The 24,523-nt window shown below is 41.6% G+C and overlaps 1 protein-coding gene across 1 annotated transcript in view; it reads right to left on the bottom strand.

Moving 5' to 3' along the window:
* The window catches only part of SORCS3 (sortilin related VPS10 domain containing receptor 3), a 290,222-nt gene that overhangs the window by 193,972 nt on the left and 71,727 nt on the right, over window positions 1-24,523 (bottom strand). Inside the window, exon 2 of the mRNA XM_030453271.1 lies at window positions 6,755-6,822. Coding sequence (XP_030309131.1) covers window positions 6,755-6,822 — 68 coding nt within the window. The remainder of the gene's footprint in view (window positions 1-6,754; window positions 6,823-24,523) is intronic.

The raw sequence follows: 24,523 nt of genomic DNA, 5'->3' as shown, positions 1-24,523 counted from the left end.
TGAGGCAACATTAAAGTGATTGCTTGTTATAGCAAGGAACCATCAGAAAGCAGAGGTGTGAGCCTTATTCTCTTGTGGAAAAAATCCTATTGGATATGATAGGTCCAGGGAAGCAACAAGGAGCCAAATGAAACTTCTCTCTAGAAGTTAGTTAGATAGTTAAAGAATGAAATAAAGAATTGAAGAATGAGGTCCAGCCACACAGCCCAAGCAGATCAAAACAATATGTACAATTCCTGAAGCCCACAAGACAGGTCTTTGGAAAGCCACAAAGAAGGATGATGAATCACTTGAAACCAGAAAAGCGTTTTGAATCAGGCCATTATTAGCCACTTCAAATGGCTTCACTTACACAGTGGGATAAGGTGGTCAACAGTTACCACCATCTGATAACCAGCAACTTCTCATGTTCTTATCACAGATAACCCCCTAAACCAGCAAACACAAGGACGCTAAGCCATCCCCTGATTGCTCTTAATAATTAAGAGCACAGAAAAGCCATTTAATGTATAGCCTTTTGTGAACATTTAGCATCCCTACAGATTAACTTAATGCAATGCTTTTTACCCATTAATTTCTCTCCTTGTTGATATCTAACAACTATTTTCACCTGTAAAGGTTTCTCTCCTGCTCCTGTTTCTTAACTAGGACCTTCTTACTAATGTCTACTGCAAGACTTGTGCAGCTGGACAAATAATGTCAGGAGCCTCTGCCAAACCTGGTATCACAGAATTGTCACAGTTGGAAAAGACCTCTAAGACCATTACCCCGTCCACCTCTGAACATCTCCTCTAAATAAAATATATATATATAAATATATCAATAACTGTATCACTCACTAGAATATGTCCTGAAGTGCCTCATCTACATGATTTTAAAATACTTCCAGGGATGTCAGTCCAAACAAGAGAACAAGACTGGCTTCTCCAAAATAAGGTGGAACTTAGCCATGAGAGCAAAGAACTTGGCTCATGAATAGTGCATTTTCCATTATTCACAGCTAGTTACTACCTAGCTCTTTGGGCCAAGGAACTTTTCTTTATTAAAGGCCACACTCTTCATTTGGCAGGAACTAGCTCAGGAATTGGCCAACACGCAGCTATGGCAACTCTGCCAAATAGTTCCCATGCAAATATGGCACTTCAACTAACAGACATGGTGTACTTAGCCAAGGTAACCTGGGAAAAAAAAAAATCAGCAAGAATACTAAATGTTAAGAACTGCATTTTGGCGGGATGCTGCAGAAGGCCCACACTAATCACAATTCTGGATGCTGGGAGCCCAAGGAACAACTCCCATCTGACACTGCAGTCATTTGCTGCAGTTCCCCATTTCCTCAGTTCTTCAGCAAACATAATTTGTACCTAGCAGCTCCCAACCTCAAAAATTTTGACAGGTGGCTGCCATGGCATGAAAACACTAGCCCCCACTGAACTAGGCTATTTATACACTCTAACAAACAACAGTGGAGATACCAGACTTTTGGGCACCCTGATTTTCAAATCCATGAGAAGTCACGAATGTGCTTGAACACTCTACTGGCTCCTTCCCTCCATGCCCTGATGGCTAATTGCAGAGATGAGAATTTCTTTGCATCAGCACAAGATCTCTGCTCTTTGCAGTGTTGTTAAGATGCAAAAGAAGATGCAATAATGGGAAGTGTTACTACTTTGAAAACTCCATTAATTTTATGCCTGAATACAGTCCTCCAGAAAACAACACGGGTCCAAGATGCATGTTGTCAGCATAAAAGTGAAAAAACAATAAACCTAATCTAATCTGACAGTCCCACAGGGACACATCAGCTGGTCATGGTGGCTGTCTGGAGACTGCATTTCAATACAGCAAATTCCAAAAAAACAGATATGCCCCATTGCAAAATGTGTGGAGCCCAACAACTTCTGAGCAGGAAGTTGTGGCACAAACCGAAGTGTCATTCTCTGCACCACAGTCTAAGTAACACTGAGATAAAAACCACTTTTTAAGGAAGCTCTGGCTGTGCCATGACCTATTGCAGGTTTGCCTTGTTTCAGAAAGGATGATGGGGAAATTTGAGGAAGATTTATTGAATCTCCTGATCCCTGCTTTCTCACTCACCTGTCTTAGAGACATCTACATTTGAAGCATGGAGATTAAGCCTCTGTTCCCAAAGAGGAACAGAAACATAGTTATTCACACCACATTCACCATTTTGCACCTACAGAGTAGCCCTGTCTGAAACCAGCTCCATATGCAACTCAAACCTAGGGCACAGAAATCAGAGTAAGCTGTGGAACTTTGCAAAGGAAACAAGTGCTAGAGCTACACTGAAACATGCTGACAGTCTCTGGAGGCTGCAGGAGGCTTAAGAGGCAAGGGCACAGAAGGAAACAGCATAAAGCCCTTTGGTAATTGAAGCATAACCATATGAAAGAGCAATGCAAGACATAAGGCAGCCTACAACCAAGCTGAGAGGTTTTACTCCTCTAGCTTCAACTAGCAGCTACAGCTGCTGTGTTTTGCAGCTGTCTCTGTAAAAAAATGAAGTTTTTTTTTCAACTCAGCACAGAGGCTAAGACAACAGACCGATCTCTTCCGGCACAGCAGACACAAGAGTAAAAAAATGCTTGGGGATTTTTGGCTGTTGCTTTGGAAACAATTTCTTGGTTAATAAACAAGAAAACAATTGGGATCATATACAAAAATTCGTTCATCATCTTTTTATTGTCTTAAGCAGAAAGAATCATGGGTTTGAGTATGGATTAGTGCACGGGCCAGCATTATATATACCATCAGCCAATATAGCTGAGATGGCAGCCAGAGGTGGGGAACACCAAGGGACCCATCAAAGGTGGGGAAAACGGCAGCAGGAACTCCAAGCTGACATATGCAAGAGCCTGCACTTTGAAAGAAAATCCAAACTACTCCCCACTGCCTAATTAGCAGATGTGTTGGAGTCCTGGCTTTCACACTGCTCACAAACACCACCCTGTTAACTCATGCTTCTCCTGGCTGCTGCTCTGTGTCCTGTTGTCTCTCTGTCTTCATCTGAGATTGGAAGCTCCCTTGGGATGGAAGCTGTCTTTTTAGCTACTGCAATCCATATGAATATAATTGTTTCTGGATAGTAAAAAAAAGGCAACAGTGGAAAAACTTTTATTCTGGTTATCTTAGCATAAATGCTCAACCCATTGGCTGAAACTGTTGAAAACATTTCAAGTATTACAATAGCAACTTCAGATATTTATCCAGAATGTCAAATTCAGATAAACCTGTCTCAAAACTATACAGCTTAAATAGGTATTTTGCTAGGCAATGAGAACAGACAAAGGGTTTGAATGTCTGAAAAGCATAAATATTTAAATAATTTTTCAGCTATATTTGCTGACATACCAAAAGACCTCTCCTTGCAAATTCTGGTGTCTCACATCGTCACAAGTATAGCCACAATAACACAGTTTCCTTTCATAGGAGGAAAATGATCCCCTGCACTCAACTTGGTGGGAAAAACAAAAATCCAAAGCACAACTGACAGGTATCTCTTGTGATCAAGAAGAGATGTGGCATTCACAAGGGAGAGAGGTGTGACTGAGTATGCGTGTGTGTCCTTGAAGTCAGCAGCTTCAAGGCTAGCTGTTTCAGCAGCAATATAGGCCTTTTCTGTGATTTTTTTAGGCTGCAGGAACATGGATTTGCTTATTAGAGCAATGACTGTGTCCCTGCATTCACATGCTGAATAGCATTTCCTCTATCCTACCTGACATAGGAGCAGCTTCCAATGTAACTTTTCATTCTCCTCTCCATCTCTTGCTCTAGTTCCCTTTTTTTAATTACATTCAGGATGTTTTCTTATTGATTTACTTGTCTTTCTATTTAGATGCAGGGATTAGAAATGTCTTATACGGCAATTCAGTTTTCCATTAAAAGAAACCTCTCATGCCATAACCCAGGGGGAACTGAGAAGAAGCTTTTGATGCGGGAAGCAGGCAGAGGCAAGATGATATTTGGAGACTGCATTGCACTCTGCTCTATACCTTGGCATCCTCTGAAGCACTGCCCTGTGATTCATTACTCTCTGCCACAAAAGCCACCCCTCTGGTGTGGAAGCAACTGTGCACAGAGTTCAGAACAGATCCTATGCAGCACCACTGCTCAGATGGGCAGGAGGATGTGTCGTATTCCCAGAAAGCAGGAAGAGGAGGAGAAAAAACCCAACAACCTCCTGAAGAAATCAAGGCCTCCTCCTGATAATTACTTGATCATTGCATTCAGTTTGTAATCCATCAGTTCTGGAGACTCAAAGGTGGCTCTGAAGGAGTCCACAAAAAGTAGCTATGGAAAGCAAACATACTGCCAGAAGGCTTAAATTCACTCAGCAGAGACAGATTTCCTTTTGAAATTCTCAGAGTCTCAAAAAATTAAAAGAAAATATTGAAAAGTACCAATTTAAATAATGCAAAGACTCAGAGGCCTTAATGTTCAAATAGAATAGAAAATTCTGAGGAGTGTCGGAGGGTACGGGCTTACGGAGCAAAGAGACGACTCAATATGAGTTAGCAACTAAGCTCGATTTTATTAAGCAAAGCATTACATTTGTATGGCCTTGGCATCTTCGTGGCTCATGTTGATTGGCTGCATGTAGCTGTTCACACACCTGTTGTCAAGTTGTGATAGGGTGCTGCTTATCGTCCTTGTCCTGCTTTGTTGATCGCAGGCATCCTGTTTGCAACTTCTTATCTGCCGTAACTTTCTTCTTCTCATGGGCTCAGAACTGGTTAAATACAACTGTTTATGTGCTGTCTATGTGATGCTTTCCCATCCATTCTTCTTTTCAGCTGCCAGTTCCCTTATCTTTTGCACATAGCTGATCTTTTAATAACTTTGCAGCTGGGCCTGAAGGCCTTTAGCTAACTCTGGCTAAAGCTAATTAGTCAGGATTGCTCACATGTCCATTTTCTTCCAAAAACTCCCAACAGAGGAGTGTTTCTCTTAATTTTTTGCTTCCACTTAGTATCTATTTGCATTTCTACAATGTTCTTTCCAAAGAAACCAGTATCTGCTCTCCAAGAGTACACACTCCCCTCTGAAGTACTGAATGTTCCAGGTGGGAAACTAACATTTATAACCCAGGAATTCTACCTACTAGCTCTTACCCTGAACCTTCTTTCCAGACCTTGGAAGAGAATCCAGGCAGTTCTGACTTCTCCACATCTCTGAGTCTCTGGGATCCACATTGGCTCCTATTTCTCTGCAGAAAAGATGCTAAAGTGTCCCTGAACACACTCACAAATCACACTCTCACAATGTGATTCCACAGCTGATCAAGCACTGGATGCATTCAGCTGCACTGATGCTGGATCACATTTCCATCACTGAGAAACTATAAAAGAGATGCTGCTATTACCTTTCTGTGGAGCTCAGGTGATGCTGCAAGTTCAGTACTAGGACTGGATTTGCATGCTTGCTACATTATTTATGCAGAGCAGATTGCTTGTCAATTACATTTAAAGTACAATGAAAGTGGCAGTTGTGATTGTTAGGTAAAGAGGCAAAAGTTTTCTTAAGGCTTTAATACCTTGAAAAGTACTAAGGTAAGTGGAAGTGACTGACTGTGCTCTCTTATTGGCTGCATGGTTATTTATACTTTTGCAGATTATCATAGTACAGCACAATTAGGCTTTGGAAGTACTGTTCAAACTGAGAAGTTTCAAGAGCTCTACTGAACAATTAACCCTTAATACATTACCAGGAATAAACCTTTAGCACACAACCAAGTCTGCTCCAAACAGGGTCTTTTAACTTAGCCAGGGAGAAAGAAGTATGAAAGACTACATGCCAAGAAGCTGCTCACACCCAGAGCAATGGTTACAATGCAGACAGCTCCAAGAACTACACTTTGAGCAGTGCAATACCTGCAGTACACCAGGTGAATCTGACACAAGAGACCTGATCTCTCCAACCCCCCAATGGCCTTTTTTTTTTCTTTTCTGTCCTTATGGAAGAAAACACCTGATAACAATACTATCAAAGGCATACCCTTCTCATGCCACATGCAGGATATTAGGAGGAAAAGCAATCCCCAGAAGGTAGAAACCATTGGTCATTTCAGACATCAAAAGAACTGGCCTACTTACAGGGTTGTGTTTGGGGCAAGGAAAGGGTTGGGGGTTTGGTTTTTGTTTTTCAGCACACACATCCTTACAAACACTCACTCTGCCCAGCAGTGTGCTTCTCCAGGTGAGGACACTCCATCTCTCACACTCAACCAAGCACATGGCAGGTACATGACACATCTGTATCTATCCATAGTGACAAGACTGTGGTATGTCTAGTCCTTTAGTGGCCACTCATAGTCCAAGGCAACACAGATTCACTGCCAAGGTGACCGTCTCAGCTCACAGAGCTGAAGAATGGGGCTAAGATCAGCTAAGATCATGCACTGTGCTGCACACCATCATGGACACTGTTCCAGCAAGCATATACCATAGAGACTGTTTTCATTGCCAGCAGAGAGACTGGGAATGAAGAGACTTGCCTAGTGACACACAAAGGTGAGAATGAAACCCAGCTCCTCTGTGTGCCAGGGAAATGCCCATACATCAAGAAGCCCTTTTGTTTGCTGACACCACTTCATTGAAGTAATGTGCTTTTAATGATGTGTTCCTAACTCCAGTTACCTCAGATTCCCTCCCATTTCCTCCCCAGCCTCCAGTTTCACAAGAGACACAGGACAACCCCCCGATGCCAGTTGCTGTGATTTCTGTACTCCACTTACCTCCAGAGTGAGCTCTCTGTCACACTTCCCAGGTTGAAGTCGTAGAGCTTTGTCAGAATGAGAATCACCTAGAGAGGGGAAAGGGAGAGAAGAAAAGAGAGGGAAAAGAAAGAGAAAAAAAAAAAAGTTTTCCTTTAGACTGTGTAACAATAAACAAGGCATCTGAAATAACCCAAAGGAGAGATTAGCATTTATCCATTAAAGTTGTGGTATTACAGGATCAAGTAAGTTTAAAAAGACAAAGTCATTAGCTTAATGCATCATGTAACCAGTAACTTTTTTTTAATCTCAAAATGTTTTGCATTTGAAATAAAACATGCCAACAGGAATTAAGCAAACATGGAGTTCAGCTGAGTGAGCTGCCCTCTCTACAGCTATAGCTATTCAAGGTCAGAGATGGAACCAGATGTGCCCTTCTTCACTCAACAGCCCAATCAGAAATGACAGTCAGTTCTTCCTGTTTATCAAGGTGCTACCACAGCGGGGTGAGTCTCCATGGAAAGAACTGGCAAGTTTGTTTATGATGAAGATCTCTATCCAGCAAAACACTCCATTTTGCCCAGAATGAGCTCGGTTATTCTCCAGCTGCCATCACTGACTTTAGGAACATACGAGTTTCCACATGCTACCCCATTTCCACAGTGGTAAAACAGAGGGACAAAGAGCATGGACTTGGCTTTAGACACTGAGCAAGACAAACTTCAGCTGTACCTTTATTGCTCAAGGAGAGTCAGACCCTTTAGGACCCACCAACTTTCTCCCTGGCAAGCCCTGAACAGTCCCACATCATGCTCTGGTATAACTAAGGTGGGAGGAGAGGGGAATTAAGCAGTACATAGGGGAACTTCCCACTGACATCTCTGGTGCTCTGGCCCCAAATTTCACAGGTAAATGTAATCCTCCTGGTTAACAGCTACACTGCCCAGTGCCACCCTTTCCCAGAAAGGCAGCCACACACTGCAGTAACATGTGAGCCTCTGTGCAAGCTCCCAGGCTCAGGTGAGCTGGCAACTTCTGCCAAAAGAACAGAGGTTCCTCAGTGGAAGTTAAGAGCATTTGAGCATCTGTCTTTTTAGCATAACTAATGTCACAAAGTTCATTCCCTCAGATACTATGGGACTAGCCTCAGGAAGAGCTCTGGGGCATCTCTTAATTTTGTTTTTGCTTCATTTTAACATTTCAGCATTGTTTTCTCCTTGCAGGGTTCAAGAACAGGCTAGTTTCCCGTGGGAAACTAGCTTGGGCTATGAAGGCTTCTAGGGAAATTTTTAGTAAATACTTAGAGGCTTTTGTTTCACTGTGATTTGCTAACAAGTGCTTCACATTTTGGCTAAAGGATTGTTCCAAATGAGATATGTGACCCAAAGGGTTGGGGTCATTAATGTTTCCCTGTGCAACAAGAACCTTTTCTAATACAAAAGCCACATCTTCCCTCTTCCTCCTTGCACAGCAGTGGGATCTACTACACCTTTCTTTTGGATTTCCCAGCTGTAAGGCTGCTGGCTGAGGAGTTTAAAGCTTTGCAGAAAAATGCCAAAGGATTAATCAGTATCACAATGGCTGCAGCAGTCAGTTACTGTCAGCATAATACCATGAAGCGACCTGTTCAAATTGTAAGGGACCTTAGTACGTGACTATGCAGTCCCTGCCCAACTTAACAGCTTCAGAATAGACGCTCTGAGCATCCCTCTCTCTACTGGATTCACTTTCCCCATCTGATTGCATTTTGTCCCTTTATTTCCCCATGCAGAGACCTTTATGAGGGAGATAAAAGCCAAGCTGCTTCCAGCAGGGTGTGAAAAGAAACCTGCCAGGCAGATTTGAGTCAGCATATGCAAGCCCATGGCAGCCTAAACCAATGCCAGGCAGTGGGGAAATAAGGACCATGCCCTTTCCATTGCAACTCAAACCCAGCACACACCTTTCCATCCAGAGGGGAATAAGCCATCTGCAAATTGCAGTAGCCAACGTTTGTATACCCTTAAAGCATCAGGAGAGTGACATTTCTAGGATGTTCCCTATATTCCCCCAGGGGCTCAGGCAGGACCCCTTGTGAAGCCATGCACCACTGCTCAAGCCCTGAGCTGCCAGAAATGACACCTTTCTCATTGCTCACAGCTACAGGGAGGGTTCACAAAGTTGGTTTTCCAGTTTCAAGGCCTAATCACATTGAAAACAGCCTTCTGCTGAGTGCAGTGGACCCTGGATCCCAGCCCTAAGCACACTAAATAAAATCTCCATGTCCTGGTCAAATCTTAACAGATTAATTCTACCTTAAGTTTCAATTACAACTGAAGGCAGTATCCATACTCTCCCAGCTCTTTGTGTGCCTCTCCCCAGATCTTCTATGCCCTATATATTTGAAGATATCTCTTGTCTATTATGAACCCTGCAAACTGCAGGCTAACACCAACTTTACAGTAAGTGGGTTGAATCCTACTCAGTTTCTGGGTATAAATTCAAAGTAAAAGCATGTTGTTTACTACAGCTTTTCTGGATTTTTGCCCAGGATGACTAACAAAAATCCAGCTCTGCTGTTGTTAATGCAAAAGAAAGCAAAAACATGAGCGTCCCTTTGCCATTAAATCTCACAAAGTGTCCCAGGAAATAGAAGGAGTTGCCTGAGGCTGTGGTGATACCCAGAACACTCACCTACAGAAAGCTGCCCATGAAACCACTCAGGGCAGGCAATGCTGTTGCACCTCAACCCCAGGTGGCCTCCACCCTGTCCCCAACCTGCTTCCAAGGCACTTCAGGTTCAACAGAGGTAACGCTTGCAATGCTTTGAGATTTTGAAAACCCGAGAGGACTGGCGAGGCTGAACACACAATTTTCCCAAGAAAAACTGTGAAAGCACATTCCCCCCCAGCTCTGCCCTGGGAGACTGAGGAGCAAATGTAACTACTAAGGAAATGTCACATATGGTTAAGACACAAATCAAAGCCTGAGAGCCACATCTGGCTCCCGAGTTGTTTTTATGGGGTGCTTTAAAGACAGCATTGTAGAGGAAACTTAAAAGCATTTAAGAGGATATTCCAAGGCCCCATCATTTTGCCCCAACCATGCTAAGAAGAAACAAGAAGCAGGGATATCAGGGGCAGATATGGGCAAGTACCAGATTATCTAAAACATTCTGTTATTTGGGTGCTTTCACTGAAAAATAGTGGAACAGAACAAGGAAAATTGGACATATTTTCCAAAACTGAATTCTGACACAAGATAAAACAAACAAAAAAATAGAAAAAAAAATTACTGATGATGCTGAGACATTTGATTCTGTTTTCTGCATTGTAATTGGAGAATCTTAGCTTGCGTTTGTCAACACTAACAAATAACCCTGGCTTTTCTGTGTCATAGTAATTTTGCATTAAAATCTTGGTGGTTTTAATTTTAAAAGCTGATTTGGGCTGAAAATTGGAGAATTCATACTTAATGTGCTATTTCAACACACAAAAAACCCCCACAAAACATTTTCTTCCCCTGAATGGCAACCCTATGGAAAATATCCACTTTTCAACCTAAGTTAAGACGGAAACATTTTGCCCTGAGGAAGAGAAAGAAAAGTTAAACAAAAAATAATAAAAAGATCAAGTGATACTGAAACAACAAAATCTTATATTTAGGCAAGTTTTAATCAAAATGAAGAACACACCCTTATAGTGCCAAATGAAAATGTTGATGCTCATCAAAGTAATCTCCTCCACATTAATATCAAGTGAGCTGAATGCTGAAATGCATTTTCCTCAGGGGTCATACTGAATACTCCAAGGAACACAACTCTGATGGGAAATTTCCCTCTCTCCTCTGGGCCAACCTCCACACAGCTCCGCTCTGTCCTTTCCAGGACACCCCAGGGGCAGGTGCCTCTGGGGGCACCAAACAGCTCAGCTGGTTGAGCATGAAAAAAAGGGAGAACTAGCTTCAGAACAGAGTGGGGAAATATGCCAGACTGAATTACAACTCCCTTAAGGCGATACAAACCCTCTGGAAAATACAATTTCAAGCTGAGCTTACACAAAACTAAATGACCTGAAAAATCCAATAAACTGTTTTGGTTTTCTAGACAGAAGTAGAGATGAAGAAAGAATAATTTGAAAAAAATATTTTTCCTGTGAAAACAAATGATGTTCCAGTTCTACAAGAATTTCCTTATGCACTTTATTCTAGATGCCTCTCCAAAGTCCATATGTTTCTCTTTTGTAGAAACTACACCGCTGAATACCCTGCTAAAAGGCTTGAATGACAAAAAATGCCTCCTCCAGTCAATTATTTATCTTTCATGGCTTAAACTACAATACAGATTGAGTCTCCAGCACTAAGATATTCCACCATTTCAGAATCACACCATATAGTATAATGAACCACTTAATCCAGACATATTGACAGACTGACTCTAAAATAAGGCCAGCAGGTCTCACTGTCCAATCTAGCAGCCTTGAGCCTTGACACAACTTGGCTGGCATCAAATAAGAAAAGATTACCAGAAACAGTAGCCCAGGTGTTATTCCATATTGAAAACACATCCCTGAAGGGATCCCTATTGTTCAGACACCAAATTTCTCAGAAGCTCCTCAGAGTATTCTGTGCCATGACTATTTTCATGCCCATAAAATTTGACTGTGAAGAAAAATTACTTTCATTCATGAAACCCTCCTTCAGATTTTGCCAATTTGAAACTGACAAAGTGCTTTGCATATACCCCACAGTGGAATATGTAACCCTGTTTCCCACAGATTGGAGTGTAAAAGCAATGCATTTCCTTCAGCAGGTTGACAGCAAAATTGAGGACGACCAAGAGGTGCCACATCAAAGGCAGTCACGTTCATGTTATCAGGTGATGTTCACATTACAGACAGGAGAGAGAAAAGCATCACAACCAGAGAGAAGAGGTGATCATTGCAGGCACACAGCTGAAAGGACAGCACTGATTCACTTCATGCAATTCATCTCCTAAGTGACCCTGCTATATTAGTACAGAGGCTAACACAGCTCATCACAAGCCCTGGCCACATATTTACAGATTGTAATTAATAATGAGCAGAAGGATGAGCACTGGGCAGTTCACAGCACAACAAAGAGATCACAGATTTACCTGTGAAAAATGAGAGGTTTGTTCTGCCATGCTGGGGTCTCCTTATCCAGCCTACAGACCTATTTCCATGATGCATTTTTCCAGCCTTTTCTCCCCACACACACGCTGCAGGAAGCTTTTCTACAATTTCCATCTCCCTTTCCCCAGTTCAACAGCACCCAACAAGTAAAGTTAAAAGGTGATCAACCACAGGCTACTAGGAACCAGTATCAATAAACTGCTCACAGCTAACAACAAATTGGCTTAAAATGCTCAATGGAGGTCCCCCTACCTGTTTTCTTTCTTTCAGGTTTGGTGCTGTGTTTTGGGTTTGGGTTTCTTGGGAGGGGGGGGAACTAGGAACAAAATTCATAATTAAAGATTAACTGATTAGCAAACTCTGAGTTAGTCAAGGTGACAAATTTGCTAAGGAAGATGTTTTTTTCTTATAATTTATGCATTCAAAGCTAACGAAGGGAAAATCCATCAATATCAGCCTAATTTATCCCACATTAATGATCAGAAGATGGGAAGAGTGTCATTTACACATTCAACATACATTAGTATTTGAGTTTGTGGTGCACTGACCCCAGCTAGCAATTAAACACCTACCCAGATGCTCTCTTTCTCTGCATCCCAAGAGGATGGGTGAGAACCTGGGGAACCAGGAAAGCAAAAGTGAGAAAAAAGTGAAATTCCAAACAAAGACAGTTTAATGAGTGAAAGGGAGAAGGAGAAAGTAAAAGAAAAAATTTCAAACACCAGAATATCAAAACCACACAAAAAAACCGACAAGCCAGATAAAAACAAAAATAAAAGCAACCTCCAAAACAAAAAACCATATACATACACAAATTAAAAAAAAAAAATAATAAAGTTAGGCAGTCACTAAAAGGTGGCTTCTTAGGAAAGACTACTCCACAACTATTATTGCTAAGGAGGATATTATATATGACAGAATACTACTTGGCCTACTTGGCCAATTTGAGTCTAGGTTCTCCCAAGCTCTGGACTGCCCCTTGCCTACTCCTAGGACTGGCAGAGTGAGAAACAGAAAACTTTGACACTGAGCAAGCACTGTTCAAGGACTAAAACGCTGATGTGTTATCAACATTGATTTTAGCCAAAAATTCAGCATGACACAGGCCACTATGAAGAAAATTAACTCCATTCCAGTACAGGTATTTTCCTAGATGAAGCAGTGGTTCCCAGTTACTACATAGCTCTGATCCCACCAAAATCACTTCACACAAATACCCCCTCCAAAATGTGCGGGTAATGACACTACCCAAAGGCATCAGCCTCCCTTACCCTGCAGGTTTAAGTGCAGCTGCTGATATCCAAGAGTGCCACCTCCAGTTGAGAGAAGCATAGAGCATCACTACAAAGCTCCCACCTGAGGAATTTCAATTCCACAGGTGTTAACAAATTCTGCAAGCACCACCACTGTGAAACAAGGCAAGTAATGGTATCTTTGTTTTACTGATGAGGAACCAGAGGCAGAGAAAGATTAAGTGTTTCTCTGCAAAAAAACACTCAGGAAGGAGAATCCAAATCAACTTTTAAGAGTTTGGTTCAATTCACTTTGCAAATACATAAGAAAAATCAAGTTAAACACCACTTTACTCTGAAAATTAGTCTCCATATAAGAATTTAACAGCTGAAATAATCCACTTCAGTGGATTAATTTAAGCTAAAGGCATCACCTGGTAGATAGAGCACCAGTCCAAGCTCACCCACAGTGACAGAACAATTAGTAAAAAAGGAACTCCTATACCTTAAATACCCATCTACCCTCTTTGCTCTTGCCTGGTAAACATAGCTTAAGAAAGCATATCTCCAGATGCTAGCAGTTAAGGAATCGCACATCCTAAGACACAAGAACAGCAGCAGTACTAAAAACAAACACAGGCCAAAGCCTAAAATCAGAGCAACACTTCCACAAGAATAATGACAACTTAAGCAGCAGCACTCTTCTTTTTCTCTCTTTTTTTTTTTTTTAATCTCTAGAGAGATTAAAATTATCTGTGGGTGGCTTCAGGCACCGCAGGCAAAAGAACCCTCTGAAACTGAAAGAGACAAGTCCCAAGATCACACACAAAAGCAAAACATGTTTCAGTGAACTTGTGATCCCCAAACAGCTGAGACTGTCAAACTGTCCTCAAAATAAGAACCAGTAACAAAAAGAGAGAAATTCTCCTTTAATCCTCCTCTGCCTATGCTGCTTTTCACTTTCCACTATGAAATCTGCCCTGGGATGCTCTGTCCCCTGTCTTCCTGCTTTTCAGTGTAAATCAGGCAGCAGAATAAGCAGAAGCCAGAGCACTAAAAGTCTTCCCATGGATTCCCCTGTGACACTGGGGACAGACGACATTATCTTCACAAATGAGATAAGGAGCAATTTGAAATAACCATTTACAGGGCTTGCAGCAACTGAACGGAATCAGAACAGAGGGAGCGCAAATCCACTGCAGTGCTTTGCAGAAAGAGCCAGCTCTGGAAAGCCCAAATCCCTTCTCCTGCATGATGACGATCAGGAGCTGGGTAGGGTTCTTTCTTGTATGTTGGTCTCTGCTTTGGCAGTTCAAGGGCAAGCCCAGCCTGCCAGAGGAAAAGCACCCACTGGCATCAACACTGAGACAGACATCTCTTCCAGTGTCATGGGTTTACTCTTCTGGGCTTCCACAAACCTAGGAAGGATTTTGAATTGAGTCTGACAGGGTCTCTCATGCTTTTGGTTTTAAACATTTTTGGTGCAGGGACTGTAATTTCAGATAAGTTTAGAAGTGCCTTCACATAGAAATACATAACATAATGCTGCTGAATAACACCACAGAAATTATTAATGCCTCCAGGACAAGAGAAGAAGAATCTGGCTATAATGTTTTACAATAACATGGGAAGTCAGATTCTCCTCCTCCCAAACCACAGATTCCAGTAACCATCCAGATGAGTGGTATTCACAGCCACAAGCTGCAGTGTCTGCAAGTCAATCAAATTGTTCCTCCATCTCCACTATGCACTAAAAATGAGACAATACTGCTCAAGTAACAATTTTTCCAAGGAGAGAGAGAAAAAAACCTGTTCAATTCAGTCTCTGTTTCAGCAAATATACCTACTGCAGACCTACGTGCTTAGCTTTACTGCACATATACATAAAAATATTACAACCACATTCTTGGCACCTCCTTCCTTAAGATATAAAAGGCCTCCATCAAGGTTATCAGCCCTTAGAAAGCAGCTGAATTCTGTTCCCAGAGGCTACAGTAGAGCCGAAAAGATAGCTATCAGGTCAGATCATGAAGTCTCTGTCTTCTTTGTGGGGGTAGGGGCAAACACACCATAAAAGCTAAGCATTATTACAATTATTAGCCACACAGCACCAGAAGACTGTCTGGAAAAGCTGTGGTGACCTCGTCACCTTTTCTGGGACAGCAATAAAACACAGGAGACATTTCACAGTAGAATTTCAGACTGCTAGGAATAAACAGAGTAGAGGAATAAACACCAAGAGCAACACCATCAGCAACTTTAGACTAGCACTAGTCAGAGGTCAGAGAAAGAAAAGACCCCCTCAGGTTATTTGACCCCCCCTCTGACAAGGCACATCTGTGCTCCACTAGATTTTTACCGGCTCTCCAAGATGGTCTTGCCACACATAAACACATTCCCAGCAGAAAAGACATCTAGATTGCTTAAAATAACAGAAGCCTGAGCTTTATCTCTGTGTAACTCAGTTCAACATAAATACAATCACTCCTGGCAGGTAGTGATATGATTTAAGGGTCCCCTATCATACATTATAAGAGCTGATAGCAAAGAACTCATAATTTATTTTTATTGATTCAGCAACCCATGCTGGATTATATCTCCCAAATCTTTCCCTTTGCTGAGAAGACTCCACCAAAGCCTTGGAAAATTTAATTTCACCTTTTGTTTTCCTTTTCCATCTTCCTGTTAAAGGTGCTGTGGGCACATCCTTAACTAAGTTCGAGAAAAAAAGCCCCAGTTGCTTTGCTGGCTCTGTTGTTGTTCCAATTATCTGCTGATACCATCTGAGAATCAGCAGATCTTGTGCAGCAATTTAACGCTGCGAAGTTACGTACCATACCTGCTGAAGGGCCATTTAAAGCTCCTGACCTGAAAAGAAGGAATGACTCGAATGCCAAGTGTGGGCACACACTTCATAGAAAGAGGTCTTAATTTAAAAAAAAAAAAAAAAATATTTTTTTTTAAATGGTAAGAAGGTAAGACAGTGCAACCCTTTGAGTTGTTATGAACTGCCAGGACAGGTGAGGGTTTTCCTTGAGGACTGAAGGCAAGACTGACTGGCTCCATAAAAGAAACTAAACTAAGTGAGGAATTTTGTGTCAAAGCCACTTCTGAGAGGAAGAGAGAAAAAAAAAAAATCTCTCATAAAGCTATTTTCTCAAGAAAATTCAGGCTGTTCTTCCATTTCAGACTCCAGGCTCTGCTCAGGAGCCCTCACTCTCACACATGCTGTCTCTTTGTCCCGTACCCCACCTATGTACATATACTATAAATACTACTTGTCTCCATCAGATTCCAATTAGCAACTCAAATAATTAGTACTGAACAGAGCATGAGCAGGAGATTCCCTCTCTCCCCAGGGACTGGATTAAGTAATTCACTGAAGTCCTTTCCAGCCTCATGTCTGTGACCCAAAGATTTACTGGTTCATATGAAAGTGGACACTACTAAGCGCAGGAGAGCAGCAATTGGGAATTATGTGCCAAACCTGTTGTGCTCTCTAAAACACAGAGCCCTGCCTTCAACATGACAGCAGGAGATGGGTGCTGGAGAAGCTGCCATGTCAGGAGTTCAATCTGGTCACTGGGCTGGCACTCTGAGTGGGGAAGGGTGTCAGAGCCTCTCTCATCTATTCCCAGCTTTGATGCCAGCTCACACACCTGCAGACGGATTAATTCCTGATGGCAACATTATTCTGAGACAATATTATTCAATTTTGAGCAATGCTGCTCTGAGAAAACAACCTTCTCCCTCCAGGGGAACCAGTCCAAAAGCTGAGATTCACAGATGTTACCATGAAAGGAAAGGATATCCCTGTTGGGAGACAAGCTTTTGCATCTGCTTTTAATGGCCAGTTAAAAGACCTTCTACTCCTGCCACTGATTATCAATGAATACAAGTAACCTTAGACTTTGCCTTATTCCTCCTAACAGCCCAGGGAAATAAGGACTGTTGCAGTTTGCCAGGGGACAAGTGTAGGCACAGAGGGAGAAAGGGCAAAACACACCAACTGTTCTGTGATGGCCACTGGAGGTACCAAAGTCTAATACTTAGATTTTCCCTCGCATTTACTACCTGACCTTGAATGACTAACATTCAAGTATAAAGCCATGATTTAGTCATAATTCTTTAAATATGCCTAGGTGGAGTATTTATAATTAAATAGTATGGAAAGTGAACTATGAGAATCATCGCAGAAAGGTTAAAGTAAAAATATAAGTGATAGTTTAGAATATATAAGTAACTATCACAGGCATCTTAGGGCAGTCAGGCTGAGCAGGGCACATAGGATCAGAAAGTTCTGGACAAGGACAAGCTGGGGCTCTCTACAGACGAAAGGTCAGAAGCAATAGTTTGAGTGCTAACTAGCAAATTAACATATTTTTCACATTATTATAGATTCAAAGATTAAAATGATCTGGTTATCTTATATATTAAGGTAATAAAAACGTGATCTGTCCAATTGACTTCACTTTTCTGACCTTGAACCTATGCTTATGCTGCAGTTATCTGCAGATGCCCGAACTTACTTTGAAACTCAGCTATGTTAAGGTAAACTCTGCCCTAGCAGCTCCTTTTCCTACTGGTATTCCTTTGAACTAATCTTTACTCTTGATTTTAATAATCTGTATCATATTTGTTTTCATTTTTATTCTGTATTCATCATGTGCCTATGTTTCATCATCACTACAGTGCCTGAACTCCTTGTGCTATAGCTATATAGCTTTTTAAAATTATCATTATTATTTGTGTTGTATCATAAAGTAGTTCAGCAAGACTATTTTCATCTGTTGCTGTGAAATAACACTCTTTTTGTTCCTGTGCAGATCATCTCCTTGCTCATGCCAAACACCTTTGAAGGACCTAATCAGGCAGACTCTTAGGAAATCTGGCTTGCTGGGAATTCCCAGTAACCAGGCTGGGAATGGTTCCTCTGGGTCCATCCACCACATTGAGACAGACAGATGTAACATCCTCCTTCATTTCAGGGCACTAAAAGAACTTCTGGTCTTTCTGTGAAGCCCAGAAGAAGAGGTATGCTAATAGCAAACTGGCCTATGCAAGGCACAAGCAGCAGCTTCCTTGATGTGCAGTAAAATGGAGGGCAGAGATTTCCTCCAGGCAGCAAGTGGCTACAATAGCCACACTCCATGGACTTAGCCCTAGGATACACCCAGGACCTTGGAGGGAAAATAACGGTGGAAGAGGGATCTGAACATCCAGTTCGGAGCTCTGTCATTCAAACCAGACAGCTCGTCTTCCAAAATAGGCAGCTACCACTCCCGTGCCTGCCAAGGAAATAAAGCTATGGAAGATACAGATAGTACAGAGTGAACATTTCTCACATCTAAGTATTCTAAAGACAGGTAAAAAATATTTGTTCAAACTCTCACCCTGTAGGAATGGGGAAAAAACCCTTACAATTTTTTTCTTTTTCCCCTCTTAAAAACTGTCCTCTGAAGGACTGGCACCAGCTTTAGGGCAGGGGAGAGCATGAAGGAATGTGTCAGGAACCACAATAAAATCATAACTTTTGGTGGCAGCCCCATATTGCGATTTGAGGGTAAAATTAAGAGAAAAATATATTCATCTGTTTTGGAGCTCTATAAGAAAGAAAATATATTTTTCACACTTTAGAAAAACCTTTTGCTAATGCCTACATGGGGAGATGTGAAACAGCACAGTTAAAGCTGTCAAGGACAATTTTTCTTGCAGACTTAAGTGTTCACTTACTTAAAAAGAAAGGAAAAGAAAAAACTAAGAAAAATAGAGGAACTTGAATTCAAATCTCCTATAATGCATCTTTATGGCTGAGAAGTTCAAAGTTGTAAAAGTAGAAAACTCAGAAGTATGGATTCTACATTATGGACATGTATTGTATTTAAAAAAAAAAATGCAAATCACCACTGCAGAAACCCAAAGCACTACTGACTTCTGCAACCCCTTTAGGGCTGGCTGGGTCCCAGAGGCAGTCAAATGAAAATATCCACTTGTTCCTTACTGAAACCCTCACTGCAGTAGAAAACTTTCAGAAGGTTTGACCTTGTGAGATCACTCTGTTACCTTAAGACCTAAAAATTCTTTGTTTGAACCTGAAAAATTCTTGCCCTCTAGCCAAAAAAGAAACTGAAGCAGTCTTCATTTCAAGCTACTGTCTATATCCTTCCTCAGAAGAATCATGGTTATGACAACTAGGATTGCTGACAGATATTTAAAATGGGACTAGAACGATTCTGACTCTGTGACTGCTTTTAAGATCAGGATTTGGGATCTCTCTCCTCACCTAGGAGATAGATCCCTTTCAGTCCTGCATGACAAAGGACAGATTTAACAGAAGTCCCACTGCTTTACTTTGCCAGCATCTGTACTGGCTCCCTTCACCATCACAAGAACATCTGGGACCCCAAACCTGGAGATTCAGAAGGGAGAAAAGACAGAGCCATTTTCTATGAAAATACTCTGTAGCTCTGCAGTGTCTCCAGATGATCTCCAGGGCATTTCACACACAGAGGCTGTAGAGTTGTCTGCACATTGCATTGAGATACCAAAAGCTGCTCTCCACTGCAGAAGGGCTCTGAACAACACCACAATGGTAACCCAGTTACAATTGCTGCATTGCCATGCTCTCAGTTGAGCATCAGAAGTTTCTTGGAAGTTTGAGAAATCCTTCTGCCCCTTGAGAAACATAACAGGGAATGGCTGTGCAGTGAGACCAAAGAGAATGCAAATTAAGTAAACAATAACTGTTAATGGCAGTTATGCAAGTTCTGTAATAGTTTCATTTCTCCTCTTTACTATCTCAACAGCCCTGGATTTCCATTGTAATCTCATCTCCTCTTCCTCACCAGTCACACTGCAAGCTCCTGTCTTCATGCAAAATAGGTGAGGAAGAACTTCAGATCACAGGAGCAGGACTTAACCACTCCCCACACCCTTTTCACTCCTTGCTATGCATTCTCTCTAACATCTTTCATGACTAGGCAATAAAACCTTAGATTGACACCTGTTCTGAAAAAAAAATATGGGCTGGAAATGAGCCAGGCACACCAGGATGTCCTGTTTTATTAGAGCCAAGACTAGATAGGAGCAGTTTCTAGTTGTCTCTGGATGTCAGGAAGGAAGGGCAGAGAGTTGACAAGGCTTATAAGAAGGTGAAATTCAATCCCGTACTCATATGACACATAAACACAAAATCTTAAACAGGGAACTAGAGAATAAATTTGCCAATTTCTCTTCAGGTAAAGCTAGGTGAGGTAAAGCTAGGCCATCTCCACAAGTTCTAGCATGAGTTCTCTCTCTCTCTGCTGTCATCCTTCACGGAAAAAACCCAACCTGCCCTCCAAATCTCATGCTATGGTGGCTGCAAGCCCTTCATTACAAATAATTCTAACAACCACAACAGCCTCTGAAACAGAGGACTATAACATAAGCTAGATCCAGAAGTTCCATGTTCTGTCTTTGTGATTGTGCAAAAAGTTCATCATGGCAAGTATGTGCTCCAATGGGAGACCAAAGTCCAAGGACAAACAACAACAAGATGCTTTTCATGAGCAAATGCTGAGCTGGCAAAGGATTACAGCTCCAATGTTACCAGAGGCTGAAGCATGGTGTGGACCAGAGGACTGATTCAAGCGGATGGTGTCAGGCTATCAGCTCTGTACAGGTTCTTTGTCTTCCCTGGCAACTTGCACAGGTAGGAAAAGGGAAGCAGCAAGTCTTAGGTAGCCATGACACCCTAAAGAACTAATCCAAAGGCCTGTTCTGCCTTCGCTGTTTTATAATTGTCTTATCACAGAGGTGATCATCTACAAACTACTTCTTATAAAGCACATCCCAAAACAGAAATATTTCTCTGGGCCTTTTTACAGCAGGATTGACAGCAAGTGCTCCAAAAGCTAATCTCCAGCACAACTACTTATTGGAACAGTGTGACCTGTTGTAAATTCACAAAGCAACATAGCAGAATGAAGGTACTCTCCAATCCAGCCTTTGGAATGGTCATTATACAGTTCTACCCAGTAACTGCAGCACCACAAGACTGATTCCAACAGTTCCACAAGATGACTATAGTCAGAGCATCTTTCCTGAGAAAACTGATGGTACAGTAAACAGCCATCAGGGTCTAAGCATTGAACCAAGATATTAGAGCACCACAGGTCCTTCACTGCATCAAAGAACTCGAATAATCTCTCATGGATTAAAGAGATGCCTTAAAGTCTTAGCTCTCAGAAACCATTGATGACTTAAAAACCCAACAACAGCAAAATCTCATATCTTACTTTTCTAGATTCTGAAGTACATTTAAGGTCTTTGGCTTCTACTTCCCAAAGCACTGCACATCTGATAACTTTCTTTTAACACACAAGCAAAGACAAAAATGTCTAGCTACATACCTGTTTCTGTGGACAAATGCTGCTATGTAATCATTTTAAACTCCATTTTGTTTTGCTTTGTTTTTTTCTTTCCACAGTAAAGAAAACTGAAAATTGACTCAGGATGTCTGAAATGCTTCAGATTTGAAATGCTATACTCACAACAGCAGAGCACTCTTGAGCAGCTATTGTTAGCACTTGTGGGCACCACAAGCCCTTCGCATTCAAGAACATTGGATTTACATTCAAACATAGAGGAAAAATAAAGCCGAATTGATTAACGTGCTCTTGCATCAAAAGAACAAGGAGTATTTTTAGCACAATGAGTTAACATTCACAGCACGTATGGAATTCTTGATTAAACAAGAGATCTGCACGAACATAATAAACTTGTAATTTTATTGGCCAAGCACTATGGAAACAATTTAGAATACACAAATTGCAATGTTAAGCAAACTGCAGTCCATGTATAACACCCACAAATTACAGCAGTTTGGCAATGAGCTGACCAGTTGCTTCTCACGGCCTTTAATAACAATCATCCACATCTTCACAGCACAAGAGAAATTAGAGATGCAAGAGGCCTATCAGCTTATCCAGAAAACACAGGATTGTTCCCTGTGGGATAATTGTTAAGACTCTGTCCAAAGTAGATTTAAAGCTGTAGAGCAAGGTAGCCTCTTTAGCATGATTATTGAGTGGCTGAGAACTCAGATCCATAAAGCGTTTTCTAGACATTTAAATGTCCCTTCCATTTAAAAAAGTTAAAGCTAGTCCAAGGAGCCTGGTTTTAAAAGAAGGGAGAGTTCTATTCTTTTTGCTACAAAGCAGCAGCCTAACAGTCCTCACAAACAGTTCTCCCACCCAGTTAGTCCTTGCCAGCTCTTACCCATAGCAGTACCCTCACAGCACCACCTCCTCCCTTTGCTCCCCACACACCTATGTAGACCCACACCTCACTTCACACCTCAGAAACCCTTTGGCTATGTGCACTCCTATGGATTTCACTCTAAATATTGATTCAGTAAGTCAGATCTTTCAGCTCACTGAACACTCTCATCACATGTCTGTGTGCTATGTCCACTTCAGTCACAGCTCAATGGAGTCACACCTCAATCTGGTGACACCACATGCCCAGGGACTGGCATCTCTAGTGCAAGGGACAGTACCTCAGTGTGTCCCATTCCAGTGCAGGGGCTCTGGCACAAGCCTGTGCCTAGCTCAATGTCCCTGCTGCAAAAGTTTTGTCAGTCATGGCTCCAAATATCAAGCTGTATTTCCACTGCTAAATGTTCGTGCACTGCATCAGCCCATTGAAGGGTCCAGAATTAACAGAGAATTAGTATGTTTAGAAGAAGAACTTGGGTGTGCTAGGGAGAGAAGGAGGGAGGAAATTTGCAGGCATAGGAATTGCAACAAGTATACCACACTCCAGGCTAAAGCCAAAACTTTCGAAGTGTCACAGTCCAGCACTCAACACAATGGCATCTTGCTTCATGTGCAAAAGAGTCAGTAAAGCCACCATGAGAAATTTGGGTGTAAGGGTGGAAATAGCAACATGTAGCACTAATTAGAACTTAACAGATCCAAACTGATGAATCCAAAGTCTACAGCCTCTACATGTTACATCAGTAAATATTATGATCTGCTTTTTAAAAGCACAGAAGACAAAGTGAAAAAACTAGCATGCCTATGACTGAGAAACCCTCTGGAAAAATCTTGTAATGTACCATAGGAAGATAGGAAAAGAAAAGTCAAGGGCATTGCCACTCTCCTCCACCCTTGCAATAATGAGGAATATGAGAAATGCCAAGATGATTGTCTGAAGTGGATCACAGAGAGCAGTAAACCATGTCAGATACATGGAATCTCTGTTCCCTAGCGGAATAAGGAAACACATAAAAAATTCTGCTATTTTAATATGCTTTCCCCAAAACATTTTGACAATAAGCATTGTCAAGTGTTTGGTTTGTATTACCATTTTCAGGTAGAGATCAGAGCACAGAAAAAAATAAAATGTATAAGGAACAAGAACAGAACTAACAGTTTTCTATTACAGACCCACCCAAAGTGACCATGTTACAGTAAAGAGGGATGCTTATACATTTAACACTGTACTATAAAGTCCTTCAGGATGAATATCAGCAATTTATTATTTCTGCCACAAGAAAAAATACAGTTTGAGAATGTAAGAGAAAGTTCTTTTTAACCTAAAGAAGCACCTTCCTTTTGGGAAAGACGAACCACTCATAATGACAGAGGAAAATCTTTGGATGTAGTAGCATGAAATGACATTAGAAGTGGCAATGACCATGTCAGACACACTACACTGCAGGGAAAGGGAAGAATGGCCAGATAATGAAATTACAGAGCATTGAAAATGTCAAAGAGCGACAGTGCTCTACCATTATTTACAGTTTATATGAGGCATTAACATGCTGATATCCCATTCCAATGACAAAGATGGCAACAAGAACAGTAAATAGTGCAAAATGAATCTGTTGCTGAGACTAGGAATTTAATGAAAGAGGGAGATGGGCAGAAAATGAATCTTACTTTCACTGTGCGGCCTTCAAGCCAGAAGTTGCTGGCCCTGTTCAGAAATAGCAATAACTCAGGAAAGCATTATTTGACTTCCCTTGTCTATGATGACCCTATACTTCTGAGTCATCATTCCAAAAAGGGGTATCAAGTCTCAGTAACAAGCACAAACCTTGCCAGCAGGTGATGTCATACAAGCTGCACTAAGGGAATTTCCATTGAGGTATAAAGGAGGGGGGAAAAAAATCCTTCAAATCCAGGGTTTTTTATCCAGTGGAGGGTGTGCACATCCAAGTCATGAGCAGACAGCTTCTCCAGGAGAACACTGGGGGAAAATGTGCCAAAGGCCTTGCTAAAGTCAAGGTGGACAACATCAACAGCCCTTCCGTTGTCCAGGTCACCCTATCACAGAAGGAGATCAGGTTGGTCAAACAGAACCGGCCCTTTATGAACCCATGCTGACTGGGCCTGATCACCTGGTTGTTCTGCATGTAGACCATAATGGTACTAATG

Source organism: Calypte anna, chromosome 6 (genome assembly GCF_003957555.1).
Source record: "Calypte anna isolate BGI_N300 chromosome 6, bCalAnn1_v1.p, whole genome shotgun sequence".
Lineage (NCBI taxonomy): Eukaryota > Metazoa > Chordata > Aves > Apodiformes > Trochilidae > Calypte > Calypte anna.
Note: the sequence above shows the minus strand (reverse complement) of the source record. Positions and strands in the feature narration are given on the sequence as shown.